Source organism: Sapajus apella, unplaced genomic scaffold (assembly GCF_009761245.1).
Source record: "Sapajus apella isolate SASKATOON/1434 unplaced genomic scaffold, GSC_monkey_1.0 scaffold106, whole genome shotgun sequence".
Lineage (NCBI taxonomy): Eukaryota > Metazoa > Chordata > Mammalia > Primates > Cebidae > Sapajus > Sapajus apella.
Window position 1 is genome coordinate 1,007,764 of NW_022437046.1, and position 21,199 is coordinate 1,028,962.

At 44.7% G+C, this 21,199-nt stretch overlaps 1 protein-coding gene and 1 non-coding gene across 10 annotated transcripts in view; both read right to left on the reverse strand.

Moving 5' to 3' along the window:
• Window positions 1-21,199, reverse strand: part of NUMA1 (nuclear mitotic apparatus protein 1) — a 77,005-nt gene that overhangs the window by 32,979 nt on the left and 22,827 nt on the right. For 3 of the 9 annotated variants that reach the window (XM_032258924.1, XM_032258928.1, XM_032258922.1), the window contains one exon: window positions 607-680. In XM_032258924.1, the coding sequence (XP_032114815.1) occupies window positions 607-648 (42 nt within the window). In that variant the 5' untranslated portion in view covers window positions 649-680. Of the gene's footprint in view, window positions 1-606; window positions 681-4,150; window positions 4,696-4,983; window positions 5,282-5,361; window positions 5,604-5,849; window positions 5,995-6,224; window positions 6,540-21,199 lie in introns of those variants that run through there. The other 6 variants (XM_032258925.1, XM_032258927.1, XM_032258930.1 and 3 more) reach the window with 6 other exon arrangements.
• LOC116537121 lies at window positions 11,901-12,004 on the reverse strand. Its single transcript, XR_004262964.1, has one exon. It is a non-coding gene; the product is annotated as a U6 spliceosomal RNA (small nuclear RNA).

Sequence of the window (21,199 nt, forward strand, 5' to 3'; positions counted from 1 at the left end):
ATACCTAAACCTCCCAAGTACCTGAGACTACAGGTGCACGACACCATGCCCAGCTAATTTTTAAATTTTTTGTAGAGACAGGGTTTTGCCATGTTGCCCAAGCTGGTCTTCAACTCTTGGGCTCAAGCAATCCTCCTGCCTCAGCCTCCCAAAGTGCTGGGATTACAGGTGTAAGCCACCACATCTGGCCTCCCTAGCTTTAAATATCCAACACACTCTATTAATTTTTTCATCTGCCATTGTCTCTGGCAGAAAATATATCAATGATCTAGCAAAATAATTTTGATGAAGTAATCAGCAAGGCAACACTTGCTGAGCAGACAGAAAGGTGGTAAGAGAGTGACGAGAACCATGTCCTAAGATTAGAGGCCTCTGAAGGTCAAAGTCCCTGCATATGTTGGTCACTAAAGTCGTCAGCATTTACCCTTTTATTCAGAAAAATACACGGGGGCAGATTAAAATGCATTTCCATGCTGTCTACAGGAAAACTATTTAGTCTAGGGATGAAAAGATTTTACATAGCCCTGACTCCTAGAAAACTCCTCTCCTAACCCTCTCAAGCTTCCTGGAGAAGTACAGCCGACAAAAGAGAGGAAGGCTACTTACCCAAGAGAGGAGTGCAGCCCCCCGGGTGGCGTGGATTGTCATCTTGGTGATACCAGACAGTCACTCCAATGCGCCTGGAACCCAAGAGAGGAAGAAAAGCAGGTACATATCAGATATCCATGCTCAAGAAATAGAGGCGAAATGGTTCCCTTTGCCAACTCTGAACACTTAAATCATTCTTCACTTAATCCACCAAGACACCATGGGAATTTTTTTTTTTAATGGTACAAAATTTTTCTATCACCTAAAAACCATGGGAATTTTTAGACAGCTCAGAGTACTCATGAAAATTACTATAGAGCTTATCATATCAGCGACAACAGCAAAGAATCGTGCATTTAACTCAGTGTCTAATCCATGCAATTTTTCTGTTCCACAGAAAATACAACATTCAAAGCTGGCCTTCAACCCTACTCTTTGGTACATAATGCCCTTATTCTCTTAAATATGGAACAAACATGGTTTTCAGGCAGACCTGGGTCTGGTTTCATGTGACCAGGGTTAGAGGACCTTAGACAAGCAACATAACCTCTCTTAGTCTTTTCTTTATCTGCAAAATGGGATCCACATACACCTCTCTGGATTATTGTGATGCTTAAAGATAAAAGCAAATAGTGCAGTGCCTGGCAGATGGTAGGTCGTCAATAGTTACTGTTCTTAAGCAGAAATGTTGATTTCCAGCTCTTTCTACGGGTACCCAAATTCCACCTAACAATACCTAAGTCCTTGGGGAAACTGTTCTAGTTTCTGGATTTTTATATACTCCACAGATATGTCTTACAAACATGGTTCAGATGGGGAACTGAGTATATCCAAACCTAGGTCTCTGGATGAGGTCAAGCCCAATTCTGGAGGCGACCTCATGGGACATTTAATGAAAATTAGGAACTTGTCCTGGTGTTCTCATCCCCAATTTCCTTTCCCATTGAGATTCTGCCACCTGCCTGCCAACCTACCCAAGAGACCACAGGCCAGATGACTAAATATTCACCAACACCTCCTAGCAGCCCTTACAATTTTCATAAATCTCCAGGGGCACAATCAGCCCTGCCCCCCATCTCCCGCCACAGGTGGGAGTCTGTACCTACTCCAGAAGGAGGAAGAAGAGTGGTAAGAGCCACATTGCCTGTAAGTCTCCCCATATATTAGCATCTCCAGAGTGTGGGCTCTTTGGAACCAGTGTTTGCTAAGCATCTACTGTATGCAAGCTGGGGATAAAGAAAGACACAAGGTGCTCACTGTCTAGTAAGGGAAAGATACACAAATCTGGAAATTCATTCCCTATTATCTCTTGGTCCCTCCTGTCCAAGCATATTCTGCTTATCAGCCAACCAAAAGGTATTTTCTTAGTCCCTAAATACGATCATCCTGTGGTAGAAACTACACGGAAAATGGGAGACAATGATATGGTCCCTGCCTTTGAGGGGCTTACAGCAGGGTGGAGAGTCAAATTAAACATATATGAAGCATTAATAGAAGAAAATAATTAAATGCTAAATATAACTAAATGCTAATTACAATTAAGTGCTTCCTAACCCTGCAAAATACAACATGATTCCACCTGTCACACCAACATCAGTCTTGGAAATGAGCCAGTTCATGCAGGCTTTGGCAAGGGCAAATGAAATGGTTAAGAGTTCTCAGGAGGCCAGAGAAGCTAAGAGGCCCACGTTCCTCAGTCTTGGATGATTATCATCAAGCATGCCCTATCCATGGGCAAGACTGCCTAGCCCTTGAGGCCAGGCATGAATGGATGCAGATAGCCTCAATTACTGCAATGCAATAAGGCTTTTCTGCGGCTGACCAGACTAAAGCTTAAGGGACCACACTTGACTCTGTGGTGGGGTGGCAACAGCCAGATGCTCAACTGGGGCTTCTTTAAAAAAAGGCCTCTGAGCTAGTCAATCACAAGGAATGAGGCGAAGATCCTCTCCCCCATCTTCACTACTGCCTTTAGACTTGCAGTCCTTTTATTGAGGCCCAGCACTTCAGTCAAAAATTTTATTTGCAACTGTAGGCAGATCTTGCTCCCTGTGAAAGATTCACAGCTGCACTACTAAAAATGTCCTGAGGTTTAACCAACCTCTTCATGTCAGAGGAAAAACACACAACCCCGAGGTCCTCCCAGGAGAGCCTGTCTAAAACTAGTTCCACCGCTCAAGAAAATCAGTGTTAAGGCTAAATATTCTTTTCCATGTTCCCCAAGCACAGAAATACAAGGAACGTAACATTCACCACTAGGAACTCCTGAAGGACCTTGTCTGCTCTTTAGCTCTAAGCCGGTAAAGAGGTACTTTCTTAGAGATAAAACATCAAGGTAAGAGGCTTCAGGACAAGCACAGCTATCCCTCTTCTCCAGGAGCACATCTAAGTCTTCCACATTGGGACTATAGCTTTAAGCAGGCTTTGGCTAGGAACGCAAGGGCTCCCGGCCAGAGTACCATCCTCCCCACCCTCCCCCTGAAATCTGAGGCAAGCCCCACCCAGTACACTGGGTGATGGTGACGGAAAAACAGATCCTTGCGATTGTAGCCTGGAACCATTTCACAGAAGGATCTGCTGAGATCCACCCCAGCTGGATCAGGCAGGCACCCCCACAACCCTCGCACAATAAACAAAGAAAACCCAAGAATCCAGGCCAGGCCCTCTGAGGGCACCTTCAGAGTTCCCATCTATGTGCTTCTCTGAGAAATATCCCCAGAATCCAAAACACAGCCTCACCGAGCTGGTAAGGCACCCTCTCTTTTCTCTGGTCTCAAGAGGTAACCAAGGACATGAAGCAGTTGCCTTATAAACTTAAAGCCCTGCATCCTTTTTACATCTCCCAAACTGACATAATGCAGTTCCCCCACATCAGGACCAATTCCCACATTTACAGTAACCCCTCTATGTTTCCAAAAAAGAAGTATCAAGATAAGGAAAGTGACACTGAAGAGACACACAACCTTTTCGCCTGTACCCTCTCTGGATCTTAAAGGGTTAAAGCCTAGCTAGGGTTTCCTACCAGGGCTGAAGCTAATGTAAACCACCTGCTCAGATGCAAGAAGCAGGACCAGAGGGTCAAGTTGCTGAGTTCTGGGGTCTGTTCTGCAAAAGCTTCAGTTTTAAGTACAAAACAAGTGATAGGCCAAAGGCCAGAGGGTCTGAGCTGCAGCAGCACCGCTCTCCTCACCCGGCCCCTGGTCTGGGTGTCAGCTCCTTTGAGATTGCCTCTTAGCCACTTATTGCCCATCCTGGGAACACCAGCCCTACCTCAAGATAACACCAAAGTGACCTTTGGTCCCAGAGAGTTGCTAAACTATACTGATCTCTCAGCTCATGGGCCCTTGCTTCTGCTGAACCCTCCTTCTCTTAGTGCTAACTCCCACTCCCAGAATTTCAGACACCAAAGCCCACACAAGCTCCCACCTCAAAGGGTCCTTCCCAGAAGCCCACCCCCCTCTCCACCTGATAGTTCCAAAGGCCTAGAGCCTCACAGCTCACAAAGGAAATGGCTGCCCCATCTGTACGCCAGTGCTCACTTGCAAAATTTACCACTCCTTACCCTGAGACCCTGCCTGCCTGTAGCCATAAGAATTCCATGTTCTATACCCCTTTCTTAGAAAGATACTCCTCATCTGAGAGACACCCACATTCAAAGAGTAAAAACCCTGATCTTGGGGCTCCTCCTCCTCCAACTCTGGAATGGATAGGTCAAGGAGGCACATGTAAGCAAACACACAGACCTCACCTGGCAGGTTACCCAAGAGGGGCCAAGCCACCTTGCCCTAGGCCAATAAGCTATAAAAACAGCATAGGAAATACTTTGCTAGTACATCTCCTGCCTCTGAGAAGGTAAAAGGCCAAAGGACCAGTGGCTCCAAAAGATGCCATACAGAGAAAAACAATCTTTTTCAATTCCTGGGGAGTCCTAGGTAGACCGTCTGGTCCAAATCCGAAGTTTCCTGAGGTCAGGGGCAAACCAGTTTGGTCCTTCTAAAGGGACTAACTTGAGCTCAGGCTTCCTCCTCTTCACACAGACCACTCCATCTTTGTAGCCCAGAGTTTGGCCCAGAACCCCAAGGCCATGGAGAGGAACAACGGAGGGACTGCAGGGGAAACCAAGATTCTCTGGTTTCTTCAAAAGTGGCTTACTGATATCTGCCCCTTCTCCTCATGCTCTGGAAGGTCCAGATCAAGATGATGGCAAAAGCGTTGCCATCAGGAACCAGACCTGCAACCAGGCCTGCAGCCATGTATTGTACTGGGGCGCGTACATACACACTTACGTAAACACACACACACTCTCACCCAGGCCCCACCACTATATTCACACACCCTGGTCCCTACCAGCTGACAAAATGAACCTGTTTTCACTGCCCACCACCGCGCACACACCCAGGGCCTCATGCAGAAATGGAGACGCTCTCTCCTGAGCTGTCTCTACAGCTCAATGTGCAGGCGCACACGCTTTCCTTCTCTTAACAAAAACACGCTGACATCTATGCAAGGGGGAAAGAAAGCAACCCTTTGCTCTGAAAGGCGCCAACTCCCGGATGTTGGCAAGCTCTGCTCCACAGCGCCTGTTTCTGAGTATGTTTACTTGCTCTCCCTCTTTTCTCCCTCCCCTTTAAGGATGGCGCAGGAAAGGGAGGTGAGGGGGGAGAATCCATCCCACCCCACCCCCTCGTCCATGTTTGAACAAAAACCCAGAGAAAGAGTGAGGGAGAAAAAGTCTCCGTGCGGTGCGGGGCGTGGGGGGGGGGGGGTCCTTACCAGATTCCTAAAGCCAAACGAATCTACAGGTTTTAATCCGCCATTAGCATTTAAATCTTGAAAGGAGAGGAGGAAGGGGGGGCCAGTGGAAAGTAACCCCACACACAAAAGAAAAGTTGTTGGTTTTCTTCTCAGTCTGCCTGGCAGGAGCAATCTTCCTGGCTGACAGCCAGAAGTGCGTCACAGCCAGGAGTCTGCTTTCTTTAAAGGCACAGCAAGCTTCCCTGATCTGGGAGCGACAGCAAGCAGGGGACTCTCAGTGGGGGTGGGGCCTGGAGGGAGGGGGCACACTGGAGAGGAGGGGCTGCAAAGGGGAAGGCTGGAGGCTTGGTCTACGAACGAGAAAAACAGAACGAATGGGGGCGGTGGGTTGGGGGTGAAGGCACAAGCAGGCAGACAAAATTACTGAACTGCAACAGCAGCAAGAGCCATGGCAAACTGTGGCATAAACGCACAAAACACGTCTCACGGTGGCCTGCCTGACAAACCTGGGATCAACCGGACACTCCCCCTTCACTGTTTTCCACCCAGAGTTTAAGGCAGCAGTAATAATCTGTCCATGTCTCTGGACAGCAATGGAAGGGTAGGCCAAGGGCTGTCCTAATGATTAGATCAGCCCCTGCCTGTCGGACAGCAGGGCAGGGAGGAAGACCCGGCAACAGAGGCTTTGAAGAACAAGCAACATGCAGGCCCTTTGATCAGAAGCAGCTTCCTGCCGGCCCCAGGGCAGGCTGTGTCTTTAAGCACACCCATGCCGCTCACACACAAAGCACCTTGCCTCCTTCCATGAGTACCGCCTGCCCTGCTCTGGGACACGGCCACCCCCTAAGTCCATTACCCGAGGGAATCTCTCCAGCCCATACCTTCTGCGTGGCAAGGCCAGGATGCCGTGCTGTGCCCGCTCCTCCCCCTCTGCCACCCAAACAAGAAGCCCAGGCAGATTCTGGCCCTGGAGTACAGGCCTGCGCTGTCCTGTGCTGCGTGCTATTGTCAGCTGTGGAATGGCCGCCAAAATCCCAGCTGTGCTGCCAGAACCTAATCCCCTGTTCCGCTGAGCATTTGTGGGGAGGGGCTGAGGAGCCAAGGCACGAGACCGAGTACACCAGGCACTGGCTGCAGCCCTTAACAGACGCAGGCACTGGGACTTGTAGGCTCTGCCTCTCCTACACGGCTGAAAACAAAAGATGTCTGACTCTTAAATAAAACCACAGCAGTTCCCCCAACTGAATAGCGACCTTCACCAAGGCTGAGAGGGAAGCCCACCAGGTAGTCAACAATCACCCCCTTATCTTATGCCACAAACATTTACTGAGCACCTACTATGTGCAAGGCACTCCTACAGGAAACTGTAGGAAGTATACAAAGATGAATTAAACTGAGCTGCTGCACTGAGGTAGGTTGTAATTCCATGGGAGATGAGAAATGTGACCTGAATGTTGCATTTCAAACTGGTGTACAAAGTTCCACAAAACCTGTAAAGAAAAATTCTAACCAGTTTTGGGTAGGGAAGGATTAACATAACGAAGTGCCATTTTAATTTGGACCTTGAAACACACAGGTAGCATTTCCCCAGATGGAAAGAGAGGTGTGGGAGGAAGAGAAAGCAGAGAGGAGGCATAGAAGCAGTGGGAGAAAAGGCTTGAAGGGTGAGGTAGGGTCAGAGAGCTGGGAGAATCTTGAACCTCAAACCAAGGAATCAAAGATTTGGAAGTTTACTTGTTGTCTGTTATTAACACAGAGCTGTGGTATGACAGAAACTGTGCCCCAAGTTTATTCTGTATATACCTGAATGAGACTAGCAGCAACGAGGTGAGTCAGGAGGCTGCACAGACAGGAGACAGGTAATGAGGGCACACAAGACGGTAAGGTAAGAGAGAATGGAGAGGGGGCTTCCCACAATGGCTTACACCTGTAATCCCAGCCCTTTGGATCACTAGAGCCCAAGAGTTTGAGACCAGCCTGGGTAACATAGGGAGATCCCATCTCTACAAAAAATTTCATGAATAAAAAATCTGCCAGGTATACTGGCCCGCTCCTACAGTTCCAGCTACTCGGGAGGCTGAGGTTGGAAGATCACCTGAACCCAGGTAGAAGAGGCAGTGAGAGAGTGTGGAGACAGGATAAAGAACTGATAGGAAGCCGAGAGGAACTGTCCAGGGGTGGGAAGTATAACGGATGGTATGCAGAATTAAACCGAGATGACAAGGATGTCAGAACAAGAGAGAAAAGAGTATAATAATAGCAGCTGGAGGGCACAGTGGCTCACACCTGTAATCCCAGCACTTGGGAGGCTGAGGTGGGCAGACAGTTTGAGCCCAGGAGTTTGTATACCAGCCTGGGCAACATGGCAAAACACTGCCTCTACTAAAAAATACAAAAAAAAAAAAAACCACACACCAAAAAAAAGACCAAAAAAATTAGCCAGGCAGTTTTTTTGTTGTTGTTGTTTTTTAGAGGCAGGGTCTCACTTTGTCACCCAGGCTGGAATGCAGTGGTGAGATCATAGCTCACTCTAACCTCAAACTTCTGGGATCAAGTGATTCACCTGCCTCAGCCTTCCAAGTAGTGGGAGTACAGGTGTGTGCCACCATGCCTAGCTAATTTGTTTTTTGTAGAGACAGGGTCTCAATATGTTGCCTAGGCATACCATTATTTTAAATTCTTCTCTAAAAATTCTATGCTTCTCCCAAAGCCCTGGGATTACAGGTGTGAACCACCACACCTGGCTCAGAGTTGTCCTTGTCTATTTCTACTAGAGGGTGTACTATAGAGGTCACAATCATTGGTTCGTGCCACCATGCCCAGTTAAGTTTTGTATTTTTTTGTATAGGCAGAGTTTCACCATATATATATAACATATAGGCTAAAATGTTTTACATAAAAGATAATCAGTAAAACTTCATGATTTAGAAACAAATTAGTGTCTTTTTTCATGTCAAAGTTCCAGCTACTCAGGGGACTAAGGTGGGAGAATTGCCTGAACTCGGGATGAGCAGAGATCAGACCACTGCACTCCAGCCTGGGTGCTGGAGTGCCAGACTGCTTCAGTAAATAGACAGATAGATAGACAGAGAGTAGCGAATGCTTACCGAGTGCCTACTATGTACCCAATACTATTCTACTGACCTAATATGGACTAACTCATTAATCTTAAAAACTCCCTTAATGAACTAGGTACTATTATCACCCAACTTTAGAGAGGAGGAAATTGAGCCACGAGATTAAATAATTTGCCAAGATCGCACAGCAAGTAAATGGCAGAAGTCTCTACCACATACTGCTAACTATTTGACATTGGCAAGAAACGTCTGAGCTTTAGTATCCCTATTTGTAAAATAAGAATAAAGACGTGTTATAAAGTGATGAGGATTAATTCAATAACACCTATAAGGTGCCCAACACACTGGCTAGCATGTAAGGCACAGGTGGGTGCTTCCTGCAGACTAATTCCTATTTGGCATTTTGGTCCATTGTCACCAAGGTGTCCAAGCAGAATTTGGCTCACCAATTGTTTGGGAAGCTAGAGAGGTATTCCGCCTGTAGCAGGAGACTGGATTCTCTGTCTGTCTGCCTTCTTCCCATCAGTCTGCCTCTCTAGATTTGACTTTAGGGTCTAGCTCAAATATTTAATGTATTTGATTTAATATTCCCAACTCCTCAAATATTTAATAGTTAACAAGGGTTATCTTGTGGGGAGAGTTAGAGTGTGGGGAACATTCACTTGGGGACTTTCTATGCTGTATGTTTGCATTTATTTTTAATAATCCTGTATTACACTGGTGATCAGAAAAATGTATCTACATCCTACTCTGGGCACTTACGTGTATTTATATGAAAGTCTTGTCTTCATATCTAGAATGGAAATTCCTCAAGGGCATAACCAGTTCCACCTCTCTCTCTCTGTGATCCCCCATAGCACCTAGCACACTACGGCTCCTTAAATCTGCTTCTTCAAGCTACTCTGGATGTGAAGTTTACAAATCCAACTTTCTGGCCACCAGAGAATGACTGTGGTGGGGTGGGTGGTTGGGATGAGGTGGGAGTGGGGGTCAGACCAAGGCCCTTGGCTGTAGACTCTCCATCACCCCGCTGCTTCTTTCAGGCCCTGTAGCCTATTCTAGCCACAGTATCATATGTAGTTTACAGTTAGCAATCACTATTAGTAGAAAGAAAAGTTCTTATCCAAAGGAGCACCATGAAAGCAAAGGCAAAGCAAATATCAAAACTTTTACAGAAAAGCAAAGTGGCATACATAGTTGTTTGTTTCTTGAGACAATCTCACTCTGTCACCCAGGCTTGGGTGCAAGTGACATGATCACGGCTCACTGCAGCATTGGCCTCCTGGGCTCAAAAAATCCTCCTGCCTCAGCCTTCCGAGTAGCTGGGACTACAGGTGTGTTCCACCATGCCTAAGTTTTGTTAAGCTTTGTATTTTTTTGTATAAGCAGAGTTTCACCATGTTACCCAGGCTGGTCTCAAACTCCTGGGCTCAAGTAATCTGCCTGCTTCAGCCTCCCAAAGTGCTAAAATTACAAGTATGAGCTACCACAGGCCTGGTCAAACATAATTTAAAGATTGGCATTATCAACACTCCAGAGTTGTATGAGGTGAAAATAGGAGGCAGGCCTGCTAAAAATGCCCTGGCACATATGGCAGTTGGTCAGCCCTGAAGTTTCCTAGCCCAGATAGAATTGATACCGTCTCAAAAGCATACAAGCTGTCTCCCCAGCCTGGCCCCTTGCTCTAAACTCAAGGCAACAGCTTCCAGCTGTGCAGCCTCGGAGGGGCTGAACCCTCCCCTGGAACCTCTCTGCAAAGCTGCCAAGTTTCTGGGCCAGCTCTTCAGGACAGCCCAAGGAGCCTGGCCAGTTTCTCCAGCCTTTCCCTCCTCTTCCTCCCTCCTGTGGCAGCAGCAGAATTTCCACAGCCCCTCTCACAGCCTAGATAGGTAGCAGGTGGCCACATGGATCCTGCCTGATTCTGCAAGCCCCCACTTACTGTCCCCAGAAGTGTGGGAAAGGAGTGGTAAAACCATTCTAGAAAGAGAGGAAAAGAAAGGGAGGGGGGAGGGAGGGAGAGAGAGAGGGAGGGACGGAAGTGGGGAAAGGGAGGGGACGGAAGTGGGGAAAGGGAGGGGTCGGGAGGAGAGGGGGAGGGGAGGGAACGGGGAGGGAAGGGGAAAGGGGAGGGGAGGGAGAAGGGGGGGAAGGAGGAGGGGGAGGGAAGAGGGAGAGGGGAGGGGGAGAGGGGGAAGGGAGGGGAAAGGGGAAAGGGAGGGGGGAAGAGAGGGGAGAGGGGGAAGGGAGGAGGGGGAAGGGAGAGGAAGGAGGAAGGGGAGGGGAGGAAGAAGGAAGGAAGGAAATTACCTTAAATTTAGTAGAGAGGGCTGGGTGCAGTGACTCATGCCTTAATCCCAGAACTTTGGGAGGTAGAAGCGGGCCTATTGCTTGAGCTCAAGAATTCATGACCAGCCTGTCCAACATGGCAAAATCCCATCTCTACTAAAGATACAAAACTTAGCGTGTGGTGACACGTGCCTGTAATCTCAGCTACTTGGGAGGCTGAGGCAAGAGAATCACTTGAACTTAGGAGGCGGTGGTTGCGGTGAGCTGAGATTGCGCCATTGCACTCTAGTCTGGGTGACAGAGCCGGACTCTGTCTCAAAAAAGAAAAAAAAATTTTTAATTAAAATAAATAAATAAATTTCAGTAGAATTCAGAATAGAGGTTGAAAGGGGGTGGTGACTGATTAGGAGCACAAAGGTTGTTTCAAACAGTCAAGTGATCCTCCTGCCTCAGCCTCTCTAGTAGCTGGGACTACATGCAGGTGCCATTGCACCAGGATTTATATTATCATTTTTGAAAGTTTAAACGAAAAAATACTGGGGCTGGGTGTGGTGGTTCATGCCTGTAATCTCAACACTTTGGGAGGATCATTTGAGCTCAGAAATGCAAACTCCTCAGGAGATCAAGGCCAGCCTGGGTAACAGAGCAAGACTCCCATCTCTACAAAAAATAAAAGAATTAGCCAGGCATGGTGGCGTGCGCTTGTAGTCCTAGCTACTCAGGAAGCTGAGGTGGGAAGACTGCTTGAGTCCAGGAGTTTGAAGTTACAGTGAGCTATGATCATACCACTGCACTCCAGCCTGGGCAACAGAGCAAGACATGTCTCAAAAAACAAAAACAGAAACAAATACTAGGAGAGTTCAAGTCCCCAGTCATTGCCATGGGATGATTCTAACACAAATAATGAACCTGGTACTCAAGGCCCTCCATGACCAGGCCCAGTTCTAGCATCTAGAGTCGTTATGCCCTTACCCAAACCCTTCACCCTGCCAGGCAGGTCTGTAAGGTTACAAATTGTCCTGAGGATTAGACAAGATGATCTCAGGGGAGAGGCTCTGGATTATCTACAAATTACAACAGTAACAGCAACAATAATGACAGTCTTTAGATATTTATTATGCCAGGACATAAGTGACAGAGATAAGACTAGAAGGCATTATACTGGGCAGTTTTATCTTATTTTAATAAAATTTTTAAAAAATATGGAACTTGACAAATTTGCATGTCATCCTTGCAAAGGGGCCATGCTAATCTCTATATTGTTCCAATTTTAGTATATGTGCTGCTGAAGCAAGCACTGGGCAGTTTTGAAGATGAGGAAATCTGAGTCTCAGGATCTAGGAGACTTACACGATTTAGTCATATAGTAAGTTGTCTACCTTGTCCCTGTATTATTCTCTCTCTCTTTTTTTTTGAGATGGAGTCTCTCTCTGTCGCCCAGGTTGGAGTGCAGTGGTGCAATCTTGGCTCCCTGCAACCTCCAGCTCCCGGGTTCATGTGATTCTTGTGCCTCAGCCTCCTGAGTAGCTGCGATTACAGGCATGAGCCACTGGACCCAGCCAACCTATATTATTCTCTATAGCTTTTAAATAGACAATCACTGAGTGAATGAATAAAAGCTAGCCCATTCTCAGTGAATCAAAAAAGCCATGCGCTTTTCCTCATGAAAATCAACTTTTTTTTTTTTTTTTGAGACAGAGTTTTGCTTTTGTTGCCCAGGCTGGAGTGTAATGGCACAACCTCAGCTCACTGTAACCTCCACCTCCCGGGTTCAAGTGATTCTCCTGCCTCAGCCTCCCAAGTAGCTGGGATTACAGGCACCCAACACAACGTCCAGCTAATATTTTGTATTTTCAGTAGAGATGAGGGTTCACCATGTTGGGCAGGCTGGTCTTGAACTCCTGACCTCAGGTGATCCACTTGCCTGGGCCTCCAAAGTGCTGGGATTACAGGAGTGAGCCACCATGAGGTCAAAAAGCAACTTCTTAATATAATTGAACAGCTTCAATTTCAAAACTAATCACTAAAGAATTTTTTTCTGAGGATGTGAGAGCTTTACAAACATTAAAGGACCAAAACTCCTCTGTAAACAACAAGCACCAAGAAGTCTTCTACTAGGAGGGATGTTATCTCAAGGGTGAGAGGGAGAGGCCAAAAGGAAACCCTGGTGCTAGAGGGATGGACTGCTGTTTCAGGAGCCTGACCTTGAGCTTATTTATTATGGCCTCATTCTCCTTCTCCAGAGGATAGTGGCTGATTAATGAGGCAGTGTTGGTAAGCCTGAGGCTTCCTGGGGAGAAAAGCAGAGGGTAAATCAAAACCCAGAGAGGATTCATTATAACATCCAAGAGGCCCACTCAGTTCTTTCTCAAGAAGGTCTTTCTACAAAACAGCTAAGAACCTCTCCACCCTGTTTCACTGTCACAGAGGAGTAAAATGGCTCTGTCCCTACAGGCAACATATCAACATATCTAGCACAACATTTGCTCACAAACACAGAACTAATTAAGAAATGCAAAAGAACCTGAAACGGAGGGAGAATATTCTGACTGGAGACAGCCTCCATAGTGGTAGAAATAGATCTGGTGTTGAAAGCCCCCGGAGGGGGCATGGGTCACTTACTAGCTATGTGGCTTAATGCAAGTCACAGAGGCAAATTACTGGGACCGAAGCTAAGGTCAGATGAGATCTAAAGTACCTTTTCAGGGCCAGGCATGGTTGCTTGTGCTTGCAATCCCAGCACTTTTGGAGGCCAAGATGGGAAGATCACTTGAGCCAAGGAATTTGAGACCAGCGTGGGCAACATAGTGAAACCCTGTCTCTACAAAAAAATTACATATATCTGGGCATGGTGGTGTGTGTCTTGTAGTCCTGGAAACTTGGGAAGCTGAGGTGGGAAGATCACTTGAGCCCAGGAGTTTGATATTATAGTGAGCTATGATCATGCTACTGCATTCCAGCCTGGGCAATACAGTGAAACTCCGTCTCTAAAAAAAATAAACAAAGTACGTTTCCACCTCCAAAAATTTCCACAGTTCCTTCCACAGGATACCATTCTCAACAACAAAGCTTGCAATAGAACTTGTCTCCTCAGAATCTGGTCAAAACGTTACTAGTTAGGGTGTTCTTTCCAAAAAATAGCAAATCTCGTAGAAACAGGAACATTGTGTGTTACCCTATTAGGACGCATCCCCAAAGTGAGACACATGTGGGTGCTTCATTAATACTCTGTTGAAAGGTCTTTGGAAACTGGTAGTACCAACTTAGCATGGCATACAATGCAAGGTGATTGGAGCTACACTCAAGGAACTATAAGGCAGCTTTTCAAAAATAAAAGCAACAAAATGCAATTTATAACTACCTCTGTCTAAACAGCCTGAAGCAAAGTAGCTTTCTATACCTAGGTCCTCACCCCTTCTTCTCTCCACCTATCTACTTTATCTTCCCTGTCCTACCCAGCACTGAGACCCTTGTCTTTCTGGTTCCAGGTCCACTTTTCCTTTTTCCACACCAGAATGCCTTTAGTCACTGATAGAAATGAACAAACATGAACATGAGTTCTAAACAGGAAGCTAGATTGCCTCAAGAATCAAACTTGTCAATATGTTACTAATAAGTGAAATAAGTGGGAATGGTGTCTAACATGGGCATGATAAAATAAAACCCTAAAATACATATTGTGCTAGGGATCTGAACAGACTTCAGGATTTTTTAAAGAAGGCTGTGTCTCACATCTCAATTAATCTTCCCAAAAGAACCCTAAGAGGCAAGGTTTATTCCAATTTTATAGATTAGGAACCTAAGGCTCAGCAAGAAGAAAATACCTACCTCAAGGTCGATTGGTAAGGTTGCAGAGTCAGACTTCAAAGAGACATTTTCTAAATCCAGCGCTCTCTCCAGCACATCTCAACTACATACTCTATCTTTCTCACCAGTATAGGCCTTTATGTATACAAAGCATTTCTGCATTCACTGTTCATATGGTTCCTGCCACAGCTCTTGCTTCTGCCACCTCATGAAAAGGGCAATGCAAGTGTCTAAATGTTACCAGGTCTATCCCACCCTTTTTTTTTTTTTTTTTTTTTTTTTGAGACAGGGTCTCGCTCTGTCACCCAGGCTGGAATGCAGTGGCACGATCATAGCTCACTGCAACCTCAAACTCCTGGGCTAAGGTGATCCTCCCACCTCAGCCTTACAAGTAACTTGTACAACAGGCATGCGCCACTATGCCTGGCTATTTTTAATTTTTAGTAGAAACGAAGTCTTGCTATGTTGCCTAGGCTGATCTCAAACTCCTGGGCTCAAGTGATCCACCTATATTGAACTCCCAAAGTGTGGGGATTAACAGGTGTGAGCCACCGTGCCAGCTTATCGCCACTTTTAAAGATGCCAGTAAATAACTTGATCACCATTAGATAAAATAAATCCTATGTATCTGGCATCACTGAGAAGTGCAAAATTTCACAAAAGCAATTTTCCTACTAACTGAAGTTTATCCCTTTTAAGGAAAAGCTCTTTCTTTATATCAAAACACATTCTCCAAAATACAGATGATATATTACTCTTTACTTATAATTAATAAAATTTAATCAGGGATATTCGACCATAAACATGATATAAACATCCTATAAACTGTGCTAGGAATTCAAAGATGAATCTTTTTTGTTTTGTTTTTGTTTTTTGAGACAGGGTCTCACTCTGTTGCCCAGGCTGGAGTACAGTGGTGCAATCTCAGCTCACTGCAGCCTCCGCCTCCCAGGCTCAAGTGATCTTCTCCGCCTCAGCTTCCCAAGTAGCTGGGGCTACAAGGCATGCACCACCATGCCTGGCTAGTTTTGCATTTTTTTGTAGAGACGGAGTTTTGACATGTTGCCCAAGCTGGTCTTGAGCTCAAGCGATTGGCCCACCTTGGCCTCCCAAAAGCCAGCACCTGATCTGGCCCAAAGATAAATCTTTAAACTTGAGTTTATAATCTTGTAGAGGAAGAGCACATCTATAACCATAATATGAAGCCAAGGAATGTGGGTATGCTTGGGGTATGCTGAAAGGAAAGTGAGATAATACAAGCAAGGCTAGTGGGGACCAACAACACAGGGTGACTTACTGAAGAGCAGTGAGAGGCGCTGAAGAGTCCCAGACAGGAGAATGGTATACTACTTGTGCTTTTTGAAAAGATGACTCTGGCACAACAGTGAGGCCAGATGCAGAAAATGGACTTAAGCAGCAGCTGTAGAGGTGATGAGAAAACTGCACTGCCAACACAGGGGCAGTAGGAACCAAAACAGGTGGATTTTTCCAGCTGTGGCAGGAAAGGTGGGGAGCTAAAGAGACCACTGAGATTCTTGCTTTGGTGAAAAGACTTCAGAATGGGAAAATAAAAGAAGGTACCAGTTTAGAGGAGCAGTGAGGGACTAATTCAGGATGGGATGATGGGGAAAGCTTTACAGACGAAGTGAGGTTTAAGCTAGATACTTAAATATGAGCAGGCTAAGTAGAGTTTCACCAAAAAGTAAAAAAGGATCATTCTAGGCAGAGAAAACAGCACATGCAAAGACAGAGCATATTACAGCTGAGCAATGGCATGCAGTTTTAGGACAGTGCATCAGATGGTAAGAAGCATAAGTAATACTAAATTGTGAGGCACTTGCCTCATGCTAAGAAACTGTAGGTGATGAGAAGACAGTAAGGTTTCTAAAGGGAGAAGGTAAAGTGGAGCAGCATGATCAGGGCTACGTTTCAGAAGGGAAACTGCATGAAGTACAGACTGGAATGGTAAGACACAAGAGGAAGGCAATAGAGCATAATGGCTAAGATTATGAGGTCTGAACTTAAGACAACCTAATACAAATTGTGGGTAGATAGCTAATAGCTCTGTAACGTTGGGCAAATTATTTACTCTCTCTGTGCCCTCATTTTCCCCATCTGTAAAATGGGAATAACAATAGTACTTAATCAGGCACATGCCACCATCCCTGGCTAATTTTTATTATTTTTGTAGAGACAGGATCTTGCTATGTTGTCCAGGCTGGTCTCAAACTCCTGGCCAAAAGTGAAGCTCCCACCTTGGCCTCCCAGAGCACTGGGATAACAGGTATGAGCCACTGTGCCCAGCCCATAGTTTCTAATTATGCCTTTTTGTATTTTATTAATAATTTATCTTTCTTTTACTGCCTTAAGTTCCATGAAATCACAAACTATGTGCTCACTATTGAATTCTTGGAAATCAGCACAATGGCTGGCACAGCATGAGCACCTGATAAGTACTTCTTGAATGAATGAAAAGTTTCAAACTATATCTTTTAAATAAACTCTATTTAAATGTAACCTTTACATAGAACCCAGGACACAGATAAAAGACAGTCTGAAGTAAGGGATGAATGGAGGCCTGTCCCTCTGCTTCCCCCTGGTTCTTGAGTCAGTTATATAGTTCTGTAAAGCTTTACAGAATGCAGTGCAAAAATCATCCTTTTTTGTTACAAGCAAGAAGTAATGTATGTCTGAAGGCAATGACAATTAAAAAAGCAACAATAGCTTTGAGAATTCTGACAGGCCCTAACAACCAATTACAGTAGGCCCCCTGTATTCATGGGTTCCACTTCTATGGATTCAGCCAACCTGAGATCAAAAACATTTAAAGGAAAAAAAAAAAGCATCTGAACAACATCCAAGCCAGTAACTCTATTGCTGCATTATTTCTGTGTTTAACTGTGAAACTTGCTTCTTGTCTGTACCCTTGAAATTGAATAAAATTTCATGAGACTCCTTGCTAAAGTAGAAAAAAAAAAAAGGCATCTGTACTGAAGATGTATCAACTTTTTTTCTTATTAAACAATACAATGAACAACTATTTACATAGCATTTATACTGCATTTTGTAAGTAACCCAAAGATGATTTAAAGTATATGAAGGATGTGTGTAGGTTACATGCAAATATTATACTTTTTTTTTTTTTTTTTTTTTTGAGACGGAGTTTCACTCTTGTTACCCAGGCTGGAGTGCAATGGCGCGATCTCAGCTCACCGAAACCTCCGCCTCCTGGGTTCAGGCAATTCTCCTGCCTCAGCCTCCTGAGTAGCTGGGATTACAGGCACGCGCCACCATGCCCAGCTAATGTTTTGTAGTTTTGGTAGAGACAGGGTTTCACCATGTTGACCAGGATGGTCTCGATCTCTTGACCTCGTGATCCACCCGCCTCGGCCTCCCAAAGTGCTGGGATTACAGGCTTGAGCCACCGCGCCCGCCCTATTATACATTTTATATCAGAGACTTGAGCATCTAGGGGTTTTGGTATCTGTGGAAAGTCCTGAAACCAATTCCTCACAGATACTGAGGGACAACTGTGTAAGTGAAGAAAGAGAAAAGGATAATTCTTGAAGCACCTCTAAATTTCCTAGCTTGAGTGAATAGATGAATATGTGTCAAAAAGCAAGATAAGGATGTAAGAGTAACAACAATTTCCATTCATTTGAGCATAGTATCACCCCTATCAAGTGAATATTATTAATACCCTTTATTTATAGAGTAAGTCTCTCACAATGTTAAGCAACCTGTCATGATCTTAGCAAAGATCATGAGGCTAACAAGTAGCAGAATTAAGATTCAAACCCGGCCGGGCGCGGTGGCTCACACCTGTAATCCCAGCACTTTGGGAGGCCGAGGTGGGTGGATTACGAGGTCAAGAGATCGAGACCATCCTGGCCAACATGGTGAAACCCCGTCTCTACTAAAAAAATACAAAAATTAGCTGGGTGTGGTGGTATGCGCCTGTAGTCCCAGCCACTCGGGAGGCTGAGGCAGGAGAATTGCTTGAACCCAGGAGGCGGAGAGTGCAGTCAGCCGAGATTGTGCCACTGCACTCCAGCCTGGTGCCTGCTGACAGAGCAAGACTCCGTCTCAAAAAAAAAAAAAAAAGATTCAAACTCAAGTCTGTCTCACTCCAAGTCCAAAATCTAAACCGTCCTGCTATACTAGCAAGTATTTTGAGAGTTAGCTCTCAGACATGAGGTTTCTCCTGGATATACAGTTAGAAATAATCAGTAATTAATGAAAAATATGATTTGGGGTTAGAGATATGGATTTGGGCTCCATTTGGAACAGTGAATCAATTCAGAAGAGTGTCTATGAGAGAGAATCATGCTTGCTTATAAGGCCTGTAAATGGGTGCTATACTCATTTGTGACTGAAGTTTGTTGATGCACTAAGATCTCTGCTTTGCACAGATCTAGTGGTCATCAGCATTAAGAAAGGAAGTAAGAAACTTTAGGAGAAATTCCAGATCTCTGGGGATTCCTGTTAGGACTTTAGGACTTCTATATTATTTTTATTTTGGGAGAATTTAACAGAAAGCCAGTGACACCACCAATGTCAACAAAAAGTAAGACAGTAGAGGTGATAAAGAGAATTGATTTGGGGATCATCCTTCATTTTCTCTCCTGCTTGAGATTCCACCCCTCTCAACAAAAATGACTAGTATTTGTGTATGGCTCTTTACCACTAACAAAGTGTTTCCCATTTACAAAGTATTTCCTGTTTACAATAATTTCATATGAACCTCACAACAGCTCTGAAAGGTGAGGGCATTATTGTTTTCACTTTACCAAAGAGGAATGAAATCCAGAAAAGTTAAGTTTACCTTGCCTAAGGTCACACAGCTAAAAAGCAACCGGACCACAATGCAACCCTGGTCTTCTGGCTCCAAATCTGGGGCTCTTTCCAGAAGACTCACCTGAGACAACCATGAGCCACTCACTTATGAATCAAGAGTCACCATCTCTATGTATACTTTTACTGCACTTGAAAATAAAACAGTAGGGGGATAGTGACTGGGAAGGGAGTAACAGTATGCTGGTAATGTTCTGTTTCGTGATGTAGGTGCTAGTAACACAGGTATGTTCACCTTGTGGAAAAGTCCTCGGGCTGTGAACTTTGTGTACTTTTCTGTATATATGTTATACTTTATTAAATACTAGGCAAGTCAGGCACGATGACTTGCACTTGTAATCCCAGTGACTCAGGAGACTGAGATGGGAAGAACACTTGAGCTCAGGAGTTCAAGATTAGCCTGGGTGACAAAGTGAGACCCCCATCTCTCAAAAATTAAAATAAAAATATTGCAAAGAAGACTGGACTAAAAATTTAAAAAGAAAAAAAAAAAAACTAAAAAAAATAAAGTAAAATTTGTCTGGGCACAATGGCTCATGCCTATAATCCCAGCACTTTGGGAGGCTGAGGCAGGCGGATTGCCTGAGGTCAGGAGTTTGGGACCAGCCTGGCCAACATGGTAAAATCCCATCTCTACTAAAAATACACACACACACACACACACACACACACACACACACACACACACACTGAATTAGCTGGGTGTGGTCGTGCATGCCTATAATCCCAACTACTCGGGAGGCTGAAGCACAAGAATTGCTGGAACCCAAAAGGTAGAGGGTTGCCGTGAGCTGAGATCACACCACTTCACTCCAGCCTAGGTGACGGAATGAGACTCTGTCTCAACAAAAACAACCACAAATAAAAAAAAAAAAATAGCCAGGTATGGTGGCATGCCTTAAGTCTCAGCTACTCAGTTGGCTGAGGCAGGAGGATCCCTTGAGCCCAGGAGTTTGAGGCTTCAGTGAGCTATGATTGTGCCACTGTACCCCACCCTGGGTAACATAGCAAGATCCCATCTCTTAAAAAAAAAAAAAAAAAAAAAAAGCAAGCGAAACTGAGAATCAAAACTCAGGAACACTAAGTTGGATGCGTCACATATATTTACTCAATTTCTCAAACAGTAGCTACATATAGGACATCTACCAGTTATATAAGAATGTACAAAATCCTTGCACACTCAAATAATGTATCTACCCAATTGTCCCAATCCAGAACGTCTTAGTGATATGAATGAATCTAACAGGATTGGAAGTAAGGGAAGACCAGGAAAGGACCAAGGTTAATGGCACTGAAAATGGAACTACCTTACATAATCAATGATGAGATATCTCAATTTTAGAGACAACAAAAATGTGGGAAAAAAAATGGCCAGTGACAGCCGAAAGATATTATCAATTGTAAAATACATCCCAATTTCAGTATTAAAATGTAAAAAACAAACAAAAAAAAAAGGAAAAAACAAAGCATTTTAAAACAAAAGAAATATAATATTCTAATCTCAAAGGTGGCTCAATTGTGGGATAAGAGATTCGTGAAGCACATCTCCTTGTACCAGCTCTTTGTTTTAGAGATGAGGACACTAAAGCCTTCATTTATTAAATAACCTTATTAAATTAAATCTCACACATCAGAAAGTTGATAACTACCACTACAAAGCTGGTTCCTTGACTGCTCATTCTCTTGCCACTACCCAGATGCCTCCTTTAAATCCAAAAGGAGATTTACATATTAATTCCAAATTACAACTCTATTTTGATTTTCATATTTCTTAAATTAACTCTCTAAAAAATAATAAAAGTTAACCTTTAAAATGGGCACTTTGGCTCACG